Source organism: Leptopilina heterotoma, unplaced genomic scaffold, assembly GCF_015476425.1.
Source record: "Leptopilina heterotoma isolate Lh14 unplaced genomic scaffold, ASM1547642v1 Lhet_57, whole genome shotgun sequence".
Lineage (NCBI taxonomy): Eukaryota > Metazoa > Arthropoda > Insecta > Hymenoptera > Figitidae > Leptopilina > Leptopilina heterotoma.
The window spans coordinates 1,811,245-1,832,080 of NW_025111127.1; the positions used below are offsets into that span (position 1 = coordinate 1,811,245).

The window sequence follows — 20,836 nt, forward strand, 5'->3', positions numbered from 1 at the left end:
GTTATCAAAATATGTTATCAGTGTTGAATCACTTTTCAAGAGAGACGTCCAATTTGTAGCAGCGAAGAATTTTCAGTTTATAAAAATTAAATGTCAAATGAAAAAAATGAAGACTAAAAGTGTTTTGTATTATCTCGCAATTGGTTTATGTAAGTAATTTTATAAATTTTATTAAAAAGTGAATTTACTTTTTACTAAACGAAATCAATCATTGTCATGCATTTTTTATAGGCTTCAAGTAAAATTTAGTTTGATTTTTAAGAAAAAATATGATTATAGATAAAAGACATTATTTGTGAGAGCAGTTAGAAAAAAGTAACTCACAACAAATAGAAAACATGAATTTTTGAAGATTTAAAAAAATTTTAAATAATGATCATTTTTATATTTTACTCATTATTTGACTTTTTATATTGGCTTAAAAAAAATGAAAAAATTTTCGAAAATTACCGCTAACCGGAAAAAATATTTAGTTATCTTTCTTTATTATTAACTAGTCAAATATATTCCCAAGCAGCAGGTGACCCAAATATTTCAACGCGAATTTTAAAATGGACCAATCAGAATGCATTAAAAAATTTTCGATTGGTTAATTTTAAAGTTTGCGCTGAAATATTTCGACCACTTGTAATTTGTTTTAAATTAGCATTCAGTGTTTTATGAATTCTTACAAATGACCATTTATGAAAATAAAAATTTGATGAAATGGGAATTCCGACATATAAAAATTCAGCTTACAAAAATTCGTTTAAATAAGAATTCTTTTAAAATAAAAAGTCTGATGTTAAATGAAAAATATCCCCTATGTCACGCAATTTCACATGTGAAAAATACATTGTGTCACGTTTAGTAGAGATCCCCCCCCCCCTTACCCCAAAAAACGTGACATCATTTGTAAACGTTCCCAAATGAAAATTCGAGTAAATAAAAATTTTCTTAACTAATAGAAATTAGAGCCCCTTTTATAACAGACACAAAAGTTTGCAAGATTGCATATACGATCTTCACAGGGCGTGGCTTCTGAGAGACCTGCGCACTATCGCCAATTCTGAATGTTCGAATTCCATCAAGATCCGTTGATTTAGTAAACTTTTTGAATTTGTTAATGACAACAACAACAAATAATAAGTCAAGATAAAAAAAACGATCAATCGTTGGACAAGCTACAACCTCTTAGGAACATACGATCTGAAAACCCAAAGATGGTTTTGAAGCTGAGACATGTGATTAGGCATTTCCCCTAATCAATTAAATTATTTCTTTATAAAAAAAAAAAAAAAATCAACACCTTACTTTTACGGACCAAAGGCCACAAAATCTTAAAAAGTTTATATATAAAAATTAAGGTCCTAAAAATAGAAAAATATTTAAATAATATTGATAAAGTATTTTATTTATTTCTTTTTTAGTGATATTAGGATTCTTCATCGAAGAAACTGAAGGACGTAGGAAAATTTTGCGTGGACGTAAAACTATAACGAGACGATATTACAGTAAGAGAAAACCGCTTTCATCTAAATATTTCTATAATTGAAAATGTATTTTCCTGCATTTATAATTTAATTTTTCATTATTATTTTATTATGTATACCTAACAGTCACTAAAGTTAATTATGTACTTTTAATAAAAATAAAAAATAAATTAAACCGAAATTAATGAAATGAAATTAGTTAAAATAAATAATAATTGATTATTTTCCACCTGGGATTAAATTTAGTAAAATAAATCGATACCTCGGTGCAAAAACAAACTCTCTCACGTTACAACTTACAACAAAATTTGAGGAGCAACGCGAGAGTTTACAGGCCTCGGATTGACTTTAAGGAGCAAAAAAAGTCGCTTTAGTCGATTCTGAAATTTAATAATTTCTTAAAATTACATTTATAACCTTTCTAAAATTAAATTATTTTCTACAAGTTTTAACTAAACTTCATCTCCGAATCAATATTTTTAATAATTTTCCAAAAGTTCTTTCAATTATTTAAATAATACGAAAATTCAATTTTCCGTAATAATTGTAATAATTTTTGAAAGTTAATTGATTTTTAATTAATGCAATTATTGAAAAATTTCCAAATAATTGAAATTTGGTAAAATCTTTTAAAAATAATCGAATTTTTATAAAGAATTTTAACATGATTTCTTCAAAATTTTAATAATTTTAAATAAGTAAATTTTTAAAAACTTTAATTTAATTTATTCAAAGATAATGAAATCTTAAATTATAAAGAAACAATTATAAGACTCAGTTTTTAAAAAAAAATATTGCAATGTAATCTTTCGAAAATAATTGAATTTCTTTAAAGAATTTTTGTTCAATTTAAAAGAAACTTATTTTGTTGTTAAATTTAAAAAAAAACTTTTAACATGATTTTTTTCTCCAAAATGTGAAAAATAATTCTAATAAATTTGAATGTTATTTTTTGTACGTATTTGAATTTTCGGAAATATGTAATGGAAATTTTGAAAATAAGTGATTTTTAAAAATTTAGAAGTAAAAAATTCTAAGAATTAATTTTTTCAAAAATATTTTAATACAATCTTTAGAAGCTAATTTTCATATTTATAAATTAACACTTAAAGATTTTTCATTAAAATTTTAAGAATTTAATTATTTAAAAAATTTGCAGTTAAAATTCTTTAAAAGTATATTTTCAAAAATTGCAATCAAATACTTGAAAAAATCAATTACTTTCAGTTAAATTTTACAAAATTTCAATCACTGAAAAATTTTTTAATTGTATATTTCGAAAACTTAATTAGAAAAATAATTCAAAAATAATTCTTGAAAAATGTGTTTATAGGGTAAGTGTGTCAATTGTGGCGGGTGCTCCAATTATGGCGACTTTGTAAAAAATAGAATTATTTACTATTTTAGAATAATATAGTTATTTGAAAATGATAGAAAAAGTTATTTTCGACCTTACTCGATATAATTGTACGAAAAAAAACACATTTGAACTATTATTGGTTTAATTATTTAAGTACAAAAATTGTGCCCCGCCATAATTGGCACATTTTCATTGAATGTGCGTGCTCCAGTTATGGCGCGCAACACAACCTCTAAATATACGTTATTTTCCCCGCCGTAATTGGCGCGCCGAAATTGACTCAACCGCGCCATAATTGACGTTTTTAATCCTAATTCTTATTGCTTTAATTTTGTTTAAATAATTAATTTTTATAAAGTTTTTATAAAAGTTTTATTATCTATATGACACGGGCTTTTAGTTTAATAAGCCATAAATTTACTTCTTTCATTATAATTTTTGAATTTTCTATTTCAAAGACGGCTAAACCAGAACCGCGCCATAATTGGCACACTTACCCTAGTTATACTTTTCACACTTTAAAAATCAAAATGAGTTGCATTTTATACCAAAAATGTGGTTATTTTGATCAAAATTTAGAAGAAAAGTCGAAAAAGTCGCAAGTTTTGAAAAAAGTCTCATTGTTTGAAAATATTCGAAAAAAGTAGAAAAACTCATAATATCCGGATGGCCTTCGGTTGTGCAAAGATTTTAAAAATTAAATCTGTATTCTATGAAAAAAATGGAAAATAATGAAATTATGAATATATAATATAAATGTATCTATACCTGAAACTCACTCAACATTAACAACATTTACAGGAGGTGCAGCGATACCAGCATGGTCTATTGTTCTCATTTCCGGACTAGGAATGCTGGTTATTGGTGGAGGTTTATATTTAATTCTAAAGAAATTTATAATCGATGACAATCCCATGGAAGGAACAACTTATCAACCTGTGATACAAGGCGATGTTTAATTAAATTCAAATATAAAACTTCCATTATTCACACGAAATGTCATTATTATTACTATAATCATTATAAATTATGTAAAATAATCAAATTGTACAAAGCCAAGAATACAGACTCGGTTCTTTCTATTTCTATAAACAAATGACGTTTTCTTTCAAATTGACTCACTATATTCAAATTTCAGAAAAAAGAGAATGAAATTCTGTCTAATCGTACAGATTAAAAAGTAAAAATCAAAATGGATTATTAGCTTGAAATATGTTTTACATACGTTCTAAAACAGATATTTGCTGCTTTTTTAATATTCGAATTACAATTTGTTGTTTTTTTGATTTAACATTTTATCACTGAACATTGATGATATTCATGTTTACATACGACGTATAAAATTCATTGGTTTTTATTCTTTCTTCTTTTTTTTCACGTGATTAAATCAGATTATCACGTATATCGTGGATGCTTAATGAACAAAGCAATTTAAAAACATCCACTCGTATATTATATATATAGTTAATGAATTATAAAGTGATGAAAAAGGGAAAATTATATAATTTAAAATTCTCTGCGATGATACTTATCAGGATCAAAGTAAGACGTGACAACTACTCGGTTATTGAATTTTCTTCCTGTCAATGTCTGCTGTGCCTTCTGGCAATCAATCACACTGTTGAATTCAACAAAGACCTGCAAAAGAAATCAATAAAACAATTAGTAATTTAGAATAAAGTACTTTCTATATAAAAAGAAAACAATTTTATTGCAATAACAATATTATTATTATTTTACTTATAAACTAAATAGATCGAGAAAAATAACAAAAAACATTAATTGAGGCGGTTTGTGTATGCAAAAGCATTTATATTTTTTCCAAATTAATATACTATTATTTTTTTATATTTTATTTTTCTATTTACTATTTTTTACTATAATAACTCATTAAAATAAAAAAAAATTATTAATATTTTTATTCATTACTTTATTTTATTTTGGGGTTCGAGTTATAAATTATAAACATTCATAAAATAAAAAATGAGAAAAATAATGTAAACTTAAAATATTGTTAAGAAGTTGTCATTGAAAAAAAGAAATTATACAAAGTTTTTTCTTTGTTTCTGAAAAAATCAGCATTTTATAAAAAACTTTGCAATATTGACAAATGCAAATCATAAGTACAAAATTTTATCATTTTTTTACCTATAAAAAATCCAAGTTTTATATAGAAATAAACGAAAAAAATGGCCTGATTATAAATTATTTTTATAGCAGAGGATAAACTCTATTAGGAAATATAATAAACAAAACAGGTTTAATAAATTAATAAAAAAAAATTTTATTTTGTAACAACATACCTTTCCACACCCAGGAACATCAACACCTTCAATTGGCCTTGGAATTTCAACTGATCGCACAACTCCGTATTTGTTGCACTCTTCCTTAATATCTTCGAGAATGTCCTCGTATTCTTCTTCCTCCATTAATTCCTCAGGTGTAACCATATTAAGTAAACATAAAACCTAAGCGAATAAAAGTTTTTAGAAACAAGTTCATTAAACAGTTAAAACAAATAAATAAAACATTTTTCAATTAAGAATAACTTCAAAACTAATTCAAGAATCATTAAACAATAATTTTTTAATAACCTTTGACTTATTATTAGAGAAAATGTTCTAATAATTTTTTTAACCCGTCAGCGGTCGCGCCGTGAGAAAAAGTCTCACGCAACACTACTCGACCTATAAGGGCGCTCTTAGAGTGCAAGTAAGACACTTTAAGGCGCGACTGCTGACGGGTTAAGTTTGATGCAAGGCTCGAACCAGTGAAAGTATTTAAAATTACGGACTTTACGGACCAAAAATAAAAAAATACGGACCATTTGCGAACTAATTATTACTGCCAAAAATATAACCAGTCCGAGTCGAAAAAGAGAATATTTTACTTAAAACTATAAATTAAATTTTTCATATAACTATAAAACATGAAGATATCGAGTCATCGACTCGGAGTAATCGATTTCTTCATGTTTCTTAATAATTAAAGATAGCAAATTGATAAAATCACTATTTTATATTATAAGAATTTTGTTACTGCAACTTCTTCAAAATTATTTTCAACATTTTAATTCAATTATTATTTTCTAAAATTTTTAACTAAAATTCTTCTTTAAACAATTATTTTTCATAATTTTCGAAAAAGTTCTTTGACAATTTTCAAATTCTGCAATGAATTTTATTATTTATGAAAATAATTGAATTCCTAAAAAGAATTCTATTATTTCTGAAAATAATTTAATTATTGCAAATAAATTTAATAAAAATTTGTAAATAATTGAATTCCTTGCGAAATTTTTATTATTTTATGAATATAATTAAATGTTTGCGTAGAATTTCATTAAACATTTTTTTAATAAGTGAATTCTTTTGGAAAATTTTATTAAAATAGTAGATATTAAAAATCATTGAATTGAGGAAAATTTTTGAAAATAATTGAAATTCTTGACGAGAATTTTATAAAATTTGTTTTAAATAATTCAATTGATTCGAAGAATTTAAAAAAAAATTTTATATAATGGAGGTCTTGCAACGAATTTTATTAAAATTTTCAAAAATAATTGAATTCTTACGAAGAATTTTATTAATTTTTTTTTTTTAATAATAATTGAATTCTAACGAAGAATTTTATAAAAATCAATTTAAATAATTTGATTCTTTTCGAAAAATTTTATGAAAATTGTGTTTGAAAATAATTAAATTCCTGTGAAAATTTTATTATTTATGAAAATAATTGAATTATTGCGAAGAAATTTATAAAAAATTTGATAATAATTGAATTTCTTCAAAGAATTTTATTATTTATGAAAATAATTGAATTTTTGGGAAGTATTTTATTAAAATTTTCCATAATCTTAATTAAATTCTTTTGAAGAATTTCTTTGAGTTTCTTTAAAATAATGGAGTTTCTTTAAAAATTTTAATTGAAAGTTTTCAAAATAATGAATTTTATATGAACAATTTCTTTCAAGTTTTTACAATAATCGTGTTTCTTAATAATTGAAATTAAACATTTAATTCTTGAAATTTATTAAAATTTTTAGAATAAAATTGAATTCTTTCGAAAAATTTCTTTAATTTATTGAATACCATCGAATTTTTTAATAATTGTAATGAAAATAATTTTTGCAATTAATTGTAACTTCTCAAAAATTCTCCAAATTATATAATTAAATTTACGAACTTTTCTTGCTTTTGCAAGCAAATTACGGACTTTACGGACCTTTTTTTTAAAAAAAAAACTGACTTTTACAGACTTTAAACAAATTTACGGACTTTTACGGGATTTACGGACCTAGTTCGAGCCTTGTTTGATGTTAAATATCTTTTAAATTGTACGGTAAAAAAATTTCATTATTTTATAAAAGTTTATTTCAGTTCAATAAATAAATAAAACTTTAGTTTTCTTTCGAAATCTGACAATATGGTTTTCCTATTCCGTACATGTAAAATATAGAAACTTTGATTTAAATTTTTTTAGACTTAAAGACGGTCAAGTTTATTTAAATTATTTTGAAGAAATACCCTCGTGGGTTAACACCACTCCAGAGGCAGAAAAGAAGATCTATTTTTCATAATTTATTTTAGGAAAATGAATAAATAAATAAATCTTAAAAGTTAGATCTGTTTTTCCTGCCTCTAGAGTGGTGTTATTTTTAATAAAAAGAATGATAATCACCTCAGTGGGAGGACCACTAGTGCCAGCCATTGTGAGGCCAGGAACTTGAATTTGTACCGGAGCTTGGGCTCCAATCATTGGATTTTTGGCTCCAACACTGGCCCGTTGAACGATAAGTTTCTTGTCACCAAGCTGCATTCCATTTAGTCCAGCAATTGCCTGATCAGTCATTGAAACATCAACGTATTCGCAGAAAGCATAACCTTTGGAAAGCCCGGTCGCTGAATCCTTTACCAAATTGAACGCCCGCAATTGACCAAAACTCATCAACAGCTCTTTCACCTGTATATTCAGTTTTTAAAAAGAGAAATTATCTATTATACAATCAGCCAATAAATATACAAACTAAGAGCATTTCTGACTTTGTTGTTTCAACTGTCTTTTAATATTTTAATAAAATTAACAATAATAAATAAAAATTAATGAAAAGATTAGTTAATTAAACATTAATAAATTCAAAAACTTAACTTTATTTTAAATGCTAAAAATAAATAAAAAAATTCTATAAAATTAAAATATTTAAAGATAAAACAATTCTGAAGAATTTTAACAATTCAACTTCAATTGCAACTCGAGGCGATTTTTTAATGATTTGGAACAGAATCGTTGAATTACTTGAAACTTGGTAATATTATATTTATTCGTATAAAGTTTCAGAGAATCAATTTTTTTTAGCCGAAACAACTGTTTATACGATACAACAATTGCTCAAAATTGTCAAATTAAAAGATATAAGTAATTAAACAATTTTGAGCAATTGTACCTTATAAATAAATGTTTTGCATCAAAAAGTTGATTTTCCGAAACTTTATGCTAATAAATGTAATATTAATTACCTTAATTAAAAGTTTCTGTTCAATAATGTAAAATATTGATGAAAAATGACAAAGTCAGAAATGAAAACATTTCGCAGTGAAAGTACATTTAATACTTGCACTTGAGGTTTAAAAATTATAATTGTATATGATAATACGGTTGAAATAAATTGAAAGCATTTCACCTTTGCTTTAGATATGTGCTTTCTGAAAGAAAAGGCGGGCTATTGTCCACCTACTAATTTATTAAGCTATTGTTGCCGTACTTACGTACCACTTCTACCCAAGAATCTGAAAACTCGCAAGAGTGCAAATAATAGCACATTGCATCAATTCTTTGAAGACTATTTAAAAATCACGGTCAAGGAGCTAGAATTGAAGAAAAACAAAAATACTTATGCTGTCATTCTCATTTCCTTGTATATTACAATCGTTTTAGACAAAGGCTTCATCTCTTTTTTTCAAAACAAAAAGAAGTCAGTTATTTAATAATTTTGCAATCGATTCATTTCTCTCGAAGCTTGTAGTTCAGTTTAATTGTGGGTTCTACATTTTTAAACAGATATTGAAAATCATTGAATTGAGGAAAATTTGTTGAAAATAATAATTGAAATTTTTCAAAGAATTTTAATAAATTTTTTTTAAATAATTGAGATTTGGAGAAAAATTTTATTATTTTTAAAGATAATTAAATTTTGACGAGAATTTTTTTTACTTTTTGAACATAATTGAATTTTTGCGAAGAATTTTATTTAGGGGCCAATAATAGCAAGATAATCCAGAATAAATAAATAATGAAAAATATTTTATATAGTCTTTTATGTATAAGAAATTTAGAGTAAATAAAATATGTTTTACATTAAAAAAAATGTTTAATAAAAATCACTGAGATGTGGTACTAATCTTTCAACCCTCAGACAACACTAAAGGTTTCTTAAATCCCGTTTTTTTTATAAAAAGCAATTTACCAATATTTTAGGTAATATTTTAATAAGGATTTTAAAGTGTATAAAATTTTGTTCTTTCTTATTTTCTCTTCGATTAACGTGATTCTTATCGCTCGAAAATTAAAACATTCAGTCATATGGACTTAATTAAGCTATATGTAGTCTAAAATGATTTTCTTACAATTTTTAAAAGTAATCTAATAAACTCTCTATAATATGAAGAAATCTCACGATATGGGGACAAATTGGATATTTAGGATAAATGTTTTACAAAACAAATTCCGTTTTTGGCAATATTTGTTAATACTGTTTCTAAGTATGAACAATTATTACTGAATTGTTTCATCAAAATCAACGGTTTGAATAACAAAATTAGCTGAACATGAACATCCTAAAATCGAGAAATTTAAGATGTGACTCACAAAAAATGTATTCTTTTTTATAATAATACTTTTTGAGAGACGCTATTTCAAGCTTAAGATTTTCTGATTTTCTTTCGCAGGTTCTGAAGAGTAAAAAATATGTATTTATTATTGAAATGTGACAGTTTTCTAAAGCTCGATAATAAGCTACCAATAAATCCCTGGTTAAAATTTCCGACTAATTTCCTATATATTAAGAGAGATTAGTCTGGATGTCAGTAAATTGTTCTAAAAAGTAAGAAATTCATTCGCGTTGATCTGAAATCAGTATGAACAAAATGACAAATCCTAAATCAGATTGGAATAATGCGGAATGTCTATGAAATCAATCTGCAACAATCGAAATACTGTATGTAATCTAAAATGTGTATCTATAAACTCCACAAACAGGGGGCAAGAATCGAAATTTTTTTTTTAGTTTAAAATGACGAAAAAGTTTGGATAACAGAGGTTCGATTAATCGAAGTTCAACTGTAAATATTTTCAAAAATAACTGACATGAAAATATAAATTATATATATAGTTATTGTTACATAAATGTTAATATACGCGGAGAAAGATTCCAGTGTCCCTTGGTTGAGACTCTCAAGTAAATATATGATAGTAATGCTAAAGTCAGAGCTACGTTAGACCCAAATAGTTTGAACATGTGACATGTCCTTTTTTAAATAGGAGGATAATATTAAAATAATTGAAATTTTAATTTTTAAAATAGTTAAAAAAGTTTATAGTTCCTAATTCATAAACATACTCAGCGACACCGAGAACCTCTAAGTAACTTGTTTAAAGCAAATTAAATATGTTTGGAATTATTTTTCCGCCATATTGGATTTATTTTAAATTTTGAATGACTAACATCGAATTCGTAATCAGCGACCCTCAAAACGCCTAAATAACGAGTTTTATGTAAATTTCATGCAATTTTTGAAATTCGTTAGCCATATTAGATCCGCCATTTTGAATTTTTAAAATCTAACTTGGTATTCTTAAACAGCGACCTCGAAAACCTCTGGGTAAGGAAAGCAGGCATCACAGTACCTTTTTCCTCAAAAAAGGTGAAAAGGGGAATTTTTTTTCCTTAAAAAGGGGACAAAAATTTATTTGTTTATAAAACATGCATATATAATTCAAATTTTTTATCATATAGCTTCCATTAAATTTTTAAAAAATGATTCGATTTTGATCTGAGTTGACACAAAAATTTAAATTAGTTTTTCCCTGACTTTTCCCTGATTTTCAGACATTTTCTCTTTTTCCCTAAAGAATATTCTGCGATTCATATTAAAAATGATTACATACTCAAAAAAATGTTCTATTACATTTATTTACGAATTTCTTTAACTATAAAATTATTCGAAAACAGCAATAACTTCTTTTTAAAAAAAATATTTTTACTGTAACTTCTATAAAATTATTTTCATAATTTCAATTCCATTATTATTTTCTAGAATTTTTAACTAAAATTATTTTTTAAATCAATTATTTACAATAATTTTTTTTAAAATTCTGAGAATTTTCAAATGTATTTGTTTACAATTCAATTTTACGAAATTTCATCGATTATTCGGAAATTCTTCAATTAAATATATATTTGAAAATTAAAACTTCGAATAATTTCAATTAAACTTTTTGAAAGAAATTAATTCTACAGAATTGTTAGTTAAAATTAAAAATATGAAAAATTCAGATTTTCAAAAATTTCAATTTGAAACTTTTTCAAAATTGAATTATTTATAAAAATTCACGATACAATGCTTATAATATTCAATTGTCTTGTAAAATTTTAACTGAAATTCACTTAAATCAATTTCTAATAGAAAATACTGCGATAATTCAATTATTAAAAAACAAAAACAAATAATTTATTGAATCATTGAATATTTCTTAAAATTGAATTCTTACTAATATAGCTTTATCAAATTTTTTTAAAATAATTGAATTATTACGAAGAATTTCATTGAAAATTTTAAAAATCAAGTTCTTTAAAAAAATTGAATTCAAAATGTATTGAAAATAATTGAAATTCTGTGATGAATTTGATTATTTATGAAAAATAATGGAATTATTGCGAAAAAATTGATAAATAATAGAATTTTTGTGAAATTATTTTATTATTTATGAAAATAATTAAACGTTTGCGTAAAATTTAAATAAATTTTTTTTTTAAATAATTGAATTCTTTTGGAAAATTTGATTAAAATAGTGGATATTAAATACCATTGAATTTAGGAAAATTTTTGCAAATAATTGAAATTTTGCAAAGAATTTTTGAAAATAATTGAATTTTGAAGAAGAATTTTATTATTTACAAGGAGAATTGAAATTTTGAAGGGAATTTCTTTAAATTTTTTAATATAATTGAATTTCTCCGAAGAATTTTATTACTTTTTAAAATAATTGAATATTTGCAATTATTTGAAACTTCTCCAATACAGGCTTCGAAGTCTAGTAGCAGGTCAAAAAAAGTGTGAAAAAGTAGCATTTTGGAAGAAAAAAGTGTCCTCTAAATTGAAGAAAGTAGCAAAAATTAAAAATGAAGTAAAATTAGTTTTTTAAGTAAGAAAATTAAGTGAATATATGTTGTTGTCCAAAAAATTGAAAGAAAAAAATACTAAAAATAGGAATTCACAAAATTTTTTTTAAATTTTGATTTATAAACATAAAACATGAAAATATAATAGCTTTTTTGTCGATATTTTACATTAGAAAGTTTTATTTACATAATGAAATGTAATTGTTAATAATACTTAAATGAGATCTTTCATAAGAATTTGTTTTTTAATAACAGGCTCATAATTTTGAGAAGTTAAATTGACACCTTCTTTCTCCTTATTATTTTTTAAAAAACTATCAATAACTTTTTATCAGCCATCTAATTTTTAAAAATGAAACGTAAACATTTTTTAGTAATTTACTAATAACAACTATCAAAATGAAAAAAATGGATTGTTTTAAGTCATATAAATTTTTTAAATTTTAGAATCCACATAGCCATAATTTTGTACAATAATAAATTATGAGCAATTTAATTCCAATAAAAAAAATTATAATTTTTTTTCTAGATAGATCTTAAATCTTTATAAATGATTTTTTTACTATTGAACAACCGACTTAAAACACTGTATTATTGAAAATACAATTAATATTTTTAAATTTGACATAAAGTTTGTAAACATAATATAATAAATAATCACGTTAAATAAATATTATTTTGGATTTTTAATCAAACAATTTATATAACCAAAAGAATTAAGTTTTCATTCTTAATTGATTTTTTCTATACTTGATGAAACTTTTATAAAGTCAAAAAAGGTATTACTATTAAATTATAGGGTAGAGTGGGGTAAAAAAGCCACATTTTTACTTTTGATGCTGTAAAATCTGTATTTAAAATTTTTTTCTCAAATTTCCAATTGTTATTGAAAGTTTAGTTATTAAGCTTGAAAATTCTTGTCGGAAATATTTTTTATCTCATGAAAGGTCTAAGTTATAAGAGTTTTACGAAAGCACTGTAAGTGGCTTTTTTGCACCACCTGGTGGGGTGAAAAAGCCACCCTACGATTTTAGCAAAACATGTTATCAATTTAGGTATTTTTATATTTATTTTATTTATATGACAAATAGTCTTATTTGAAAAATATTTTAATAATTATGAAAGAGTTTTTAGCAAGCAAAATTGAAAATTATATTAAGTTTACCTGTTTTCGATTTGCACTGCCAATTTTTCATACCTTTTTTAGAAGATCTCTTTAAGTTTCACCACAGATAACATATTTCGTTGCAACCGTTTATTCATTGTTTATTTTTTTAATGCACTTTGAACTACTTTTTCGTCGTGTTTAATTAATTTTATTAAATAAACACGAGAAATTTTGTAAAATAAGAAGGTTAGTTTAAATAGAAAACAAGTGAATTTCACAAAATATTCAATGGATTTTTTGCCCTGGCTTTTTGACACCCAAGACCAGTTATTAAAAAAGCAAAAATAAATTGTTAATTCAGTTCAATTTCCAAAAATTAACATTGTATTCGTTTTCGGTATACTTTTCTCCTTATGTACAAACATTTACTTTTATTATTCGTTCACTTAATCAAATTGTAATATGTTTGAAAAGTTCACCAAAATGTTTTCAAAAAAGCAACAAAAAATTAAAATTACAATAAAAACAATATTAATCTAGGTACAACATTCAAACTGGATTCAAAAGTTGCGTATTACCTAATAGTATTTATATTCTAAACAGCTGATAAATCGGCTTAATAGTTTTTAAATAAAACTCAAATGGCTTTTTTACACCATGGCTTTTTCACCCGACTCTACCCTATAGTGAAAAATGAAAAATTTAGTTTTTAATTTTTTTAAGAAGCTTAAAGAATAATAAAATTAGATACGAAAAATTCGAAACGTTAAAAAGTTGTAATTTAATAAACATCCCCTATTAGTAATTATTATAATATATGTGACACGGTCAGTTAAAAGGGACCTACGATCCGAAAAAATCGATTTTCACATTTTTATCTGTTCTTATAGTAAATAAACCGCTCTTTCCAACGCAATAAACCGCAGCTTTCTAGCTGCATTAGTTTTCTCACAATTTCACTTCAAAGTTAGGCACTTTGACAAAAAACAGTGCAAAAAAACTAACTTGGTAAACTTCAAAGTCGTTTTTCTCGAAATCTTTTTTTCGGACCGTAGGTCCCTTTTAACTGTCCGTGTCACATATTATAATCACATATTATAATATATATGTTATAAATATATGTTATAATAATAAATTTAATTCACTTGGCGGGTTTTTTGAAATCTACGAAATTCACCAAAAAAGAAACTAAAATTCTTGAATTCTGTAAATTTTCTTTTACATTTTTTGGAAAAAGTAGCATTTAGTAGCTTTTTGACAAAATAAGTAGCAAAAAGTAGGCTTGACCAAAAAAAGTGTCAAAAAAGTGGAAAAGTGTGTCACTTCGAAGCCTACCAATACTTAAATTTTCTTTAGTGTTTTAAACTAAAATTCCTCGTTAATTTCTTTATTTTTAATAATTAATTAAATATATATATTAAAAAATTTAACTAATTTCACAATAATTTAAATTTTAGAAAATTTTTGCAAAAATTTAAGTTCTTTAGAATTTCTAATAAAATTCATTCAAAATTGAAATTTTATAGAATTTGAAATTAAAATCTTTTGAAGTTCATCTATTTATGAAAATTGTAAACGAAACTATTATAAAATTCAATTAATTTTGAAATGTATAAATAAAATTATTCATTAAATAATTTCTAAGTTATAATTTTATGATAGTTCTTCAAGAATTAAGTTATTTAAAAAGAAATTATTGTCAGAAATGGAAAAAATTGAAGGTTTTGTATTAGAATTTTTGGTTTTTCAGAAAAAACTATTAATAATAATATTTTAATTATTTGAATGTTAATTAATTATTTTTCTAGAGGTCTGCATTTTGTTGAATGAACCACCTTATAATTTATAAAATTCCTTACGATATCTATATTATTTAAATCATTAACGTAAAAAAAACACATTTATATTATGTTGTGGTGTTAATAATCTAAATAAAAATAAAATGCACTGAATTTCTATAACATTGAGTCTAAATTTAATGATTACACTTTGGAAAAGATTTCAAAAAAAGAAAAACTTGTTTATTTTTGATTAGAAAAAGGTGATAAAGAGGATAAATCAGCAAAAAAGGGGAAAAAGGTGACAAATCGTCAAAAAAAGGTGAAAAAGGTGATAAAATTGAAATAAGGGGACAAAAGAGGAAAAGAGGACCAACTGTGATGCCTCCGAAGGTTATTGAAATCCGCATACATTATTCTGTGAGTTAATGTTAACTTGAATTTAACATACATTTTAGAACCTAAACACACAAAAAAATATTGTGCCAAAATTTTCTCCCTTTTCTTCCTTCGTTTGTAGAACTACCCATATATTCTCAAAAAACAGATTTTCCGGTTTATTTCTCATTTCTTGCAAGAAATATTGAGAATGGTGAGTACAACGAATATAAAATAGTAATTTTAATTAAATATTACTTTTCAATTTTTAAGCAGTAATTATATGTACCAAAGTTTATACTAAAGTATGTCCTTAATGAGATCCTACATTACGCATTTTCGTATCCCAAATTAGGATGTACCTTAGAGCAAGTAGCGGTGACTGTTATTTGCATATATATTTACTTGAAACTTTCTAGTAAGGGGGCCTGGTTTTTTTCCTCCGTGTAATAGTCTACTATGGAAGCCTTTGAGAAACAGCTATTCTATATTGAAATCGAGTAGCTTTTAGAAACTAAGAGTTACGTGCGCTAGAATATACTTATATTATGTGAAGAAATGATAATCTGTTGTAGAAAACAATGTGTCCCCTACTTGAGAACTTAATGTTTCTTTAATAAAATGTCCCCATTTCGTGAGATTCCGACATATAATAAAAAATGTAATAACATAAATAAAATTAATATATGTGCAATTCAAGCAGATAATTTAATGTTTTCGGAGCACCCACACTAAATTACTTCAAACTTGGTAATATTACCAGACTTTAAAAGACTTTCATCTGTCAAAAGAGGAAAACCTTATAAAAAAAATATTAGAACAAGAAAAGGCCCTAAACTGAATTTGTTACTTTTATTTTCTAGAATATCATTTTAGCAAAATATGTAATTGTTAGAATGCTAGCTTGGCAGAATTTCCATTAAACCGATTATCAATGTTGTAGAATTTTTATTCGTGAGAATAGTAATGGAACGGAAATTAAATATGATTGAATTTTAATTGTTGCGAAAAGTTGTTTGGCAGAATTCAAATTAAACAGAAGCTAGGGAAAATTTGTCCCACTTTAGGGAACATGATGATCAAAATTTAGACTGAAGCAAAATGTAAATATTCTTATGACTTTTTTATATTATTGAGTGGAATGCATAAAACAAAACTTGCTTACATTTATTGGCTTAAAAGATGTGATCATCTAAAAAATGTTGGATAATTACATTTTATAAAGAAAACTAATTATTTTTACTTAAAAGTTACTTTTCTGAATCTTTACACATATAATGTAATATTCTCAAGTTTGAAGTAAATTTTTTAGGGTGTTTCGAAAATAAATATCTCCTGGACTCTCACATGTACATAAAATTGTATAATTTGTTAAAATAAATTTTTACTAATGGGGTACTGAATGCACGTAACATTTTTAAGTAACAAGTACCACCCTAACGCCAAACATAAATATAATTTCTAAACTAAAACTGATGTTTTGTCACAGAATGTAGAAACCTTAGAAAAAAACGAGGAAAAACTTTCAGAGTACAATTAGAAACCTAAAATATAAAGAAATGAATGATCGAGACCGCAAATCGTGCAACGTACTTTTATTGCACGAGTCGATACAAAAATAAAAAAATTTGAACGCACCTATAGGACAGAAGATCCGAATAAAGGGCTGCAAAAGTCAGATAGTTGCAATCTGAAGAAGTGAAAATGAGAAAAGTACTTGCCTCGAGGGAGATGGGAAGCCTCTCTCCAGGCTATGTGGTATTTTGTCATATTCAGTAGTAGTACTAGTAGTAGTGGTAGTAGTAGTAGTAGTGGTAGAAGTAGTGGTAAACGAATGCTTTTGATCGGCGCGACCCTAAGCTAAGAAAATGGGGAGAAAGGGCACTGATATCAGTCTAAAATTATACTTTTTCATACCATCTGTGCTTGCCAAAAAATAAAAAAATTTCTTTTTTTATTTAACAACGTTTCGATCACATACACACACACATGCACGTTAACTGTTCATGACCTGTAAACTTTATTAATGAAAAAGGTAAGAAGACTCGTAGAGCCTGGAAAAAAGCCTGAAAAAAAGTAGCTGCAAGGGGAAAAAAGAATATTCCTGAAAAAAACCGGCCCTGAGAACAGATGCACAGAAGATTCTCTCTTGACTCTGAAATCCCTCCCGAACAAACCCATTAAAAAAAAAAGAGAAAAATAAAATTAAAAATATTTCTTCGTGTCTCCATTGAGGACCTAAAAATGTATCATCATCCTTAAGAAGTATATTTAACGATCCACTTGATGAGAATTCTTTCTCTTTGCTTTGCTGAAACAGCTCCCCCCTTTTTTTCACCCTTGCATCTGAATTTTTCGTTTTCTTGATAAATTTGCCTATATTTTCAGGTAAAAGAGGCTTCGTTCGCCCATGGCCGGGTCCACGATGAGCCTAAAAATACTGTAAAAGAAAAATCGATTTTTGTTGTGACAATAGACCTCACGAACCCTGCAACGTCTTTGTTTCCTATTCTAACTAGAAAAGTTTCCCTCATTCACGATACTCGTTTAACTTTTTTTTTCTGCTAATTTTTGCTTCACAAAAAAGAACCTTTTCCAACAACTTTTCCTGAACATTGGAAAACTTGGAATATTTTATGAGAACTTTATTGTGCACAATAATTATGGTATGATAGAATTATAATATTGAAAGCGCTCTGAATTGAAAATTATTCAAAGTTTTTGGAGAGTTAAGAAAAAAGATGGGAAAAGGTTCTATTATATTGATGAATGAATGAGGATATTTATTGGATATGAATAGCGACCGATGATTTATGAATTCAATCTAAACTTTGAGCCTATTCAACGCTGAAATCCAATGGATACGCATACGTACCTCTGAAGACACTGAGTACATCTTGTTAGACAAAGTCTCCGCTAAAAAACTAAATTAAGTAAATTTTACCGTAACCAATTTTTAAGAATTTCTAGATTACTTGGCGTTTAGAAATTATTATTATATAATAATAATAATAATTCAACACTGATAAAAATCGAACTCCAACTTGAAAATTATGTACTTTTAATTTCAAAAAGTGTGAATACTTCAATTTGATTGGATTCAATAAAAATTTCAAATCAATGAAATGCCAGCATTCACACTTTGCGAGATTAAAATAAAATAATTTCAATATTTTTGGCGTAGAGTTAGAGTCATATTTATAACCGTGAAGAACCTAAGAAAGATGTAATTAATAATAAATTATCTTGAATATTCATTAGTGAAATTTGCTTATTACATATTACTTTTAAAAATGAAACATAAGAAAACAAAAAACGTTTTATCTCTTACTTCTTTTTGATTATGGTAAATTTTACTTTGGTACCTATTTTTCAAGATTTAATTTTCGCGGTCAACTGATAACGCCAGTGAGTCCGACGAATTTTCTACTGCATTGCCGTTTGAAACTTATAGAGCAACACTTTTCTCGTCATTGACGCCTTTTCTCTTAAGCTACTTGAGACGGAAACATTAAAATAAACAGAGTGCGTCAATGAACATGAGTTGCGTTCAAGAATGTGCCTTAAAAACAGGCTACGATGCGTTTTTGCCTACATACCTGTTCTTCGTTCAAGTAGTTTGGCAACCCACCAATGAAGATTTTATGGGGTGAATCTAAAAAGAAAAACAATAATTAAATAAATACCAGTTATTAAAAATTCTGAAAATTAGTTTTGGGAAAAATGATTAATCAATTCAGGGTTGCCACGTTTTTGCTCTTTTCAAATTCCCTGACATTTACATGTTTTTCAGGTTAGAAAACGAAAATTATTCGAAAACATCAATAACTTCATTATTAAATAAATATTTAATCAGTATTATTTTTTCATAGAAATTAAGATTTTCAAAAATTTGAAATTCAAAAATTATTTTCATCATTACGATTATTCATTTCTATAATTTTCAAACTCTTTTGTTTACAACTCAATTTTACGAAATTCCAATTATTCAGAAATTTTTCAATTAAATATATATTAGAAAGTAAAAACTTCAAATATTTTCAAAAAAAAAATTTAATTAAATTTTTTCAAAAAAATTATTTCTATATTCTTAAGAATTAGTTTTTCTTAAATATTTGAATTATTGCAAAGAAATTTTTAAAAACTTTGTCAATTTGTAAAGAATTGGATTTCTGTGAATTTTTTATTATTTATGACAGTTTACGAAAATATTTGTCAAAGACTGCATTGACTTCTTTGACTGTTGTCAAAGACTGCATTAATACCTTATGCGAATTATTGGAATATCGTGAATATATGACAGTTAAATGATTCTTTTTTGCATTGTAATTTTATTTAATTTTTGCAGTACGAATAACACAGCCACACAAAAAAATAAAAGCACCCTGGCCGAGGAATGAGACCACTCTTTTCTTATGTATTTTGATGCGCTGAACACGAATCTGAAGTCCGTTTTGCTCCATCACGTCAGGATTTTGACATAACCTCAAAAAACAGCGGATTTTAAATGACAGGAGAACTTTTTTAAATAATGACAGATTTGCTTGAATCTTATTACTCGGAGGTTTTTGGGGTCGCTGATTACGAATTTAACGTCAGATTTATAAAATTCAAAATGGGGGACGAATTTTTAAAAATAGTTGGATTTTTACAAAAATTCGTATCTATAAAATCTGACGTTAAATTCGTAATCAGCGACACCAAAAACACCCAGATACTAATTTTCGTAAAATTCCAAAACTATTTTTTTAAAATTCGTCCGCCATATTGGATCCGCCATTTTGAATTTCATAAATCTGACGTTAAATTCGTAATCAGCGACCCCAAAAACCCCTAAGTAATTAGATTCAAGCAAATCTGTCATGATTTAAAAAAGTTCTCCTGTCACTTAAAATACGCTGTTTTTTGAGGTTATGTCAAAATCTTGACGTGATGGAGCAAAACGGACTTCAGATTCGTGTTCAGGGCATCAAAATACATAAGGCAAGGTTGGTCTCGTTCCTCGGCCAGGGTATTTTTATTTTTTTGTGTGGCTGTGTAATGTATATGTTCTACTTTGGATCTCCTCTTGTATGGACCTCAGGGTCCCCTAAACAAGTGTATATGTTTATATGTTAAATAAACTTACTTACTTATTTAAACGATTGCGTAGAATTTTCTTACTTTTGAAAATAATTGAATTTTTGCAATTATTTGTAACTTCTCCAAAATTCAATTTTTTAAAAGTGTTTTCAACTAAAATTCTTCTATAAATCCATTATTTTTAATAACTAGAGTAGAAGGGGGTAATGTAGTGCACTTTTCTTTCGAAGACTCCTGTGGTCGCAATTTTCAACCAATTTT

General features: G+C 25.7%; 2 protein-coding genes across 3 annotated transcripts in view; one reads left to right on the forward strand and one right to left on the reverse strand.

The window, feature by feature from the left end:
- On the forward strand, positions 1–3,924 carry LOC122508777. Its single transcript, XM_043622312.1, has 3 exons — positions 1–149; positions 1,410–1,493; positions 3,634–3,924. The coding sequence occupies exons 1-3, from the start codon at positions 98–100 to the stop codon at positions 3,789–3,791; spliced, it is 294 nt and encodes a 97-aa protein (XP_043478247.1). The 5' UTR covers positions 1–97; the 3' UTR covers positions 3,792–3,924.
- LOC122508775 (splicing factor U2AF 50 kDa subunit) overlaps positions 3,816–20,836 on the reverse strand; it is a 27,031-nt gene continuing 10,010 nt past the window's right edge. Inside the window, exons 5-8 of one of the 2 annotated variants that reach the window (XM_043622310.1) lie at positions 19,093–19,148; positions 7,513–7,794; positions 5,136–5,300; positions 3,816–4,470 (exon numbers count right to left, since the gene is read on the reverse strand). In XM_043622310.1, coding sequence (XP_043478245.1) covers positions 4,339–4,470; positions 5,136–5,300; positions 7,513–7,794; positions 19,093–19,148 — 635 coding nt within the window. In that variant the 3' untranslated portion in view covers positions 3,816–4,338. Of the gene's footprint in view, positions 4,471–5,135; positions 5,301–7,512; positions 7,804–19,092; positions 19,149–20,836 lie in introns of both variants that reach the window. The other variant, XM_043622308.1, reaches the window with a different exon arrangement.

Coding starts and splice junctions, on each gene's coding strand:
- LOC122508777 (XM_043622312.1), top strand. CDS start 98: ATGAAAAAAATGAAGACTAAAAGTGTTTTGTATTATCTCGCAATTGGT. Junction 150..1,409: donor TTATCTCGCAATTGGTTTAT/GTAAGTAATTTT, acceptor TTTCTTTTTTAG/TGATATTAGGATTCTTCATC. Junction 1,494..3,633: donor TATAACGAGACGATATTACA/GTAAGAGAAAAC, acceptor CAACATTTACAG/GAGGTGCAGCGATACCAGCA.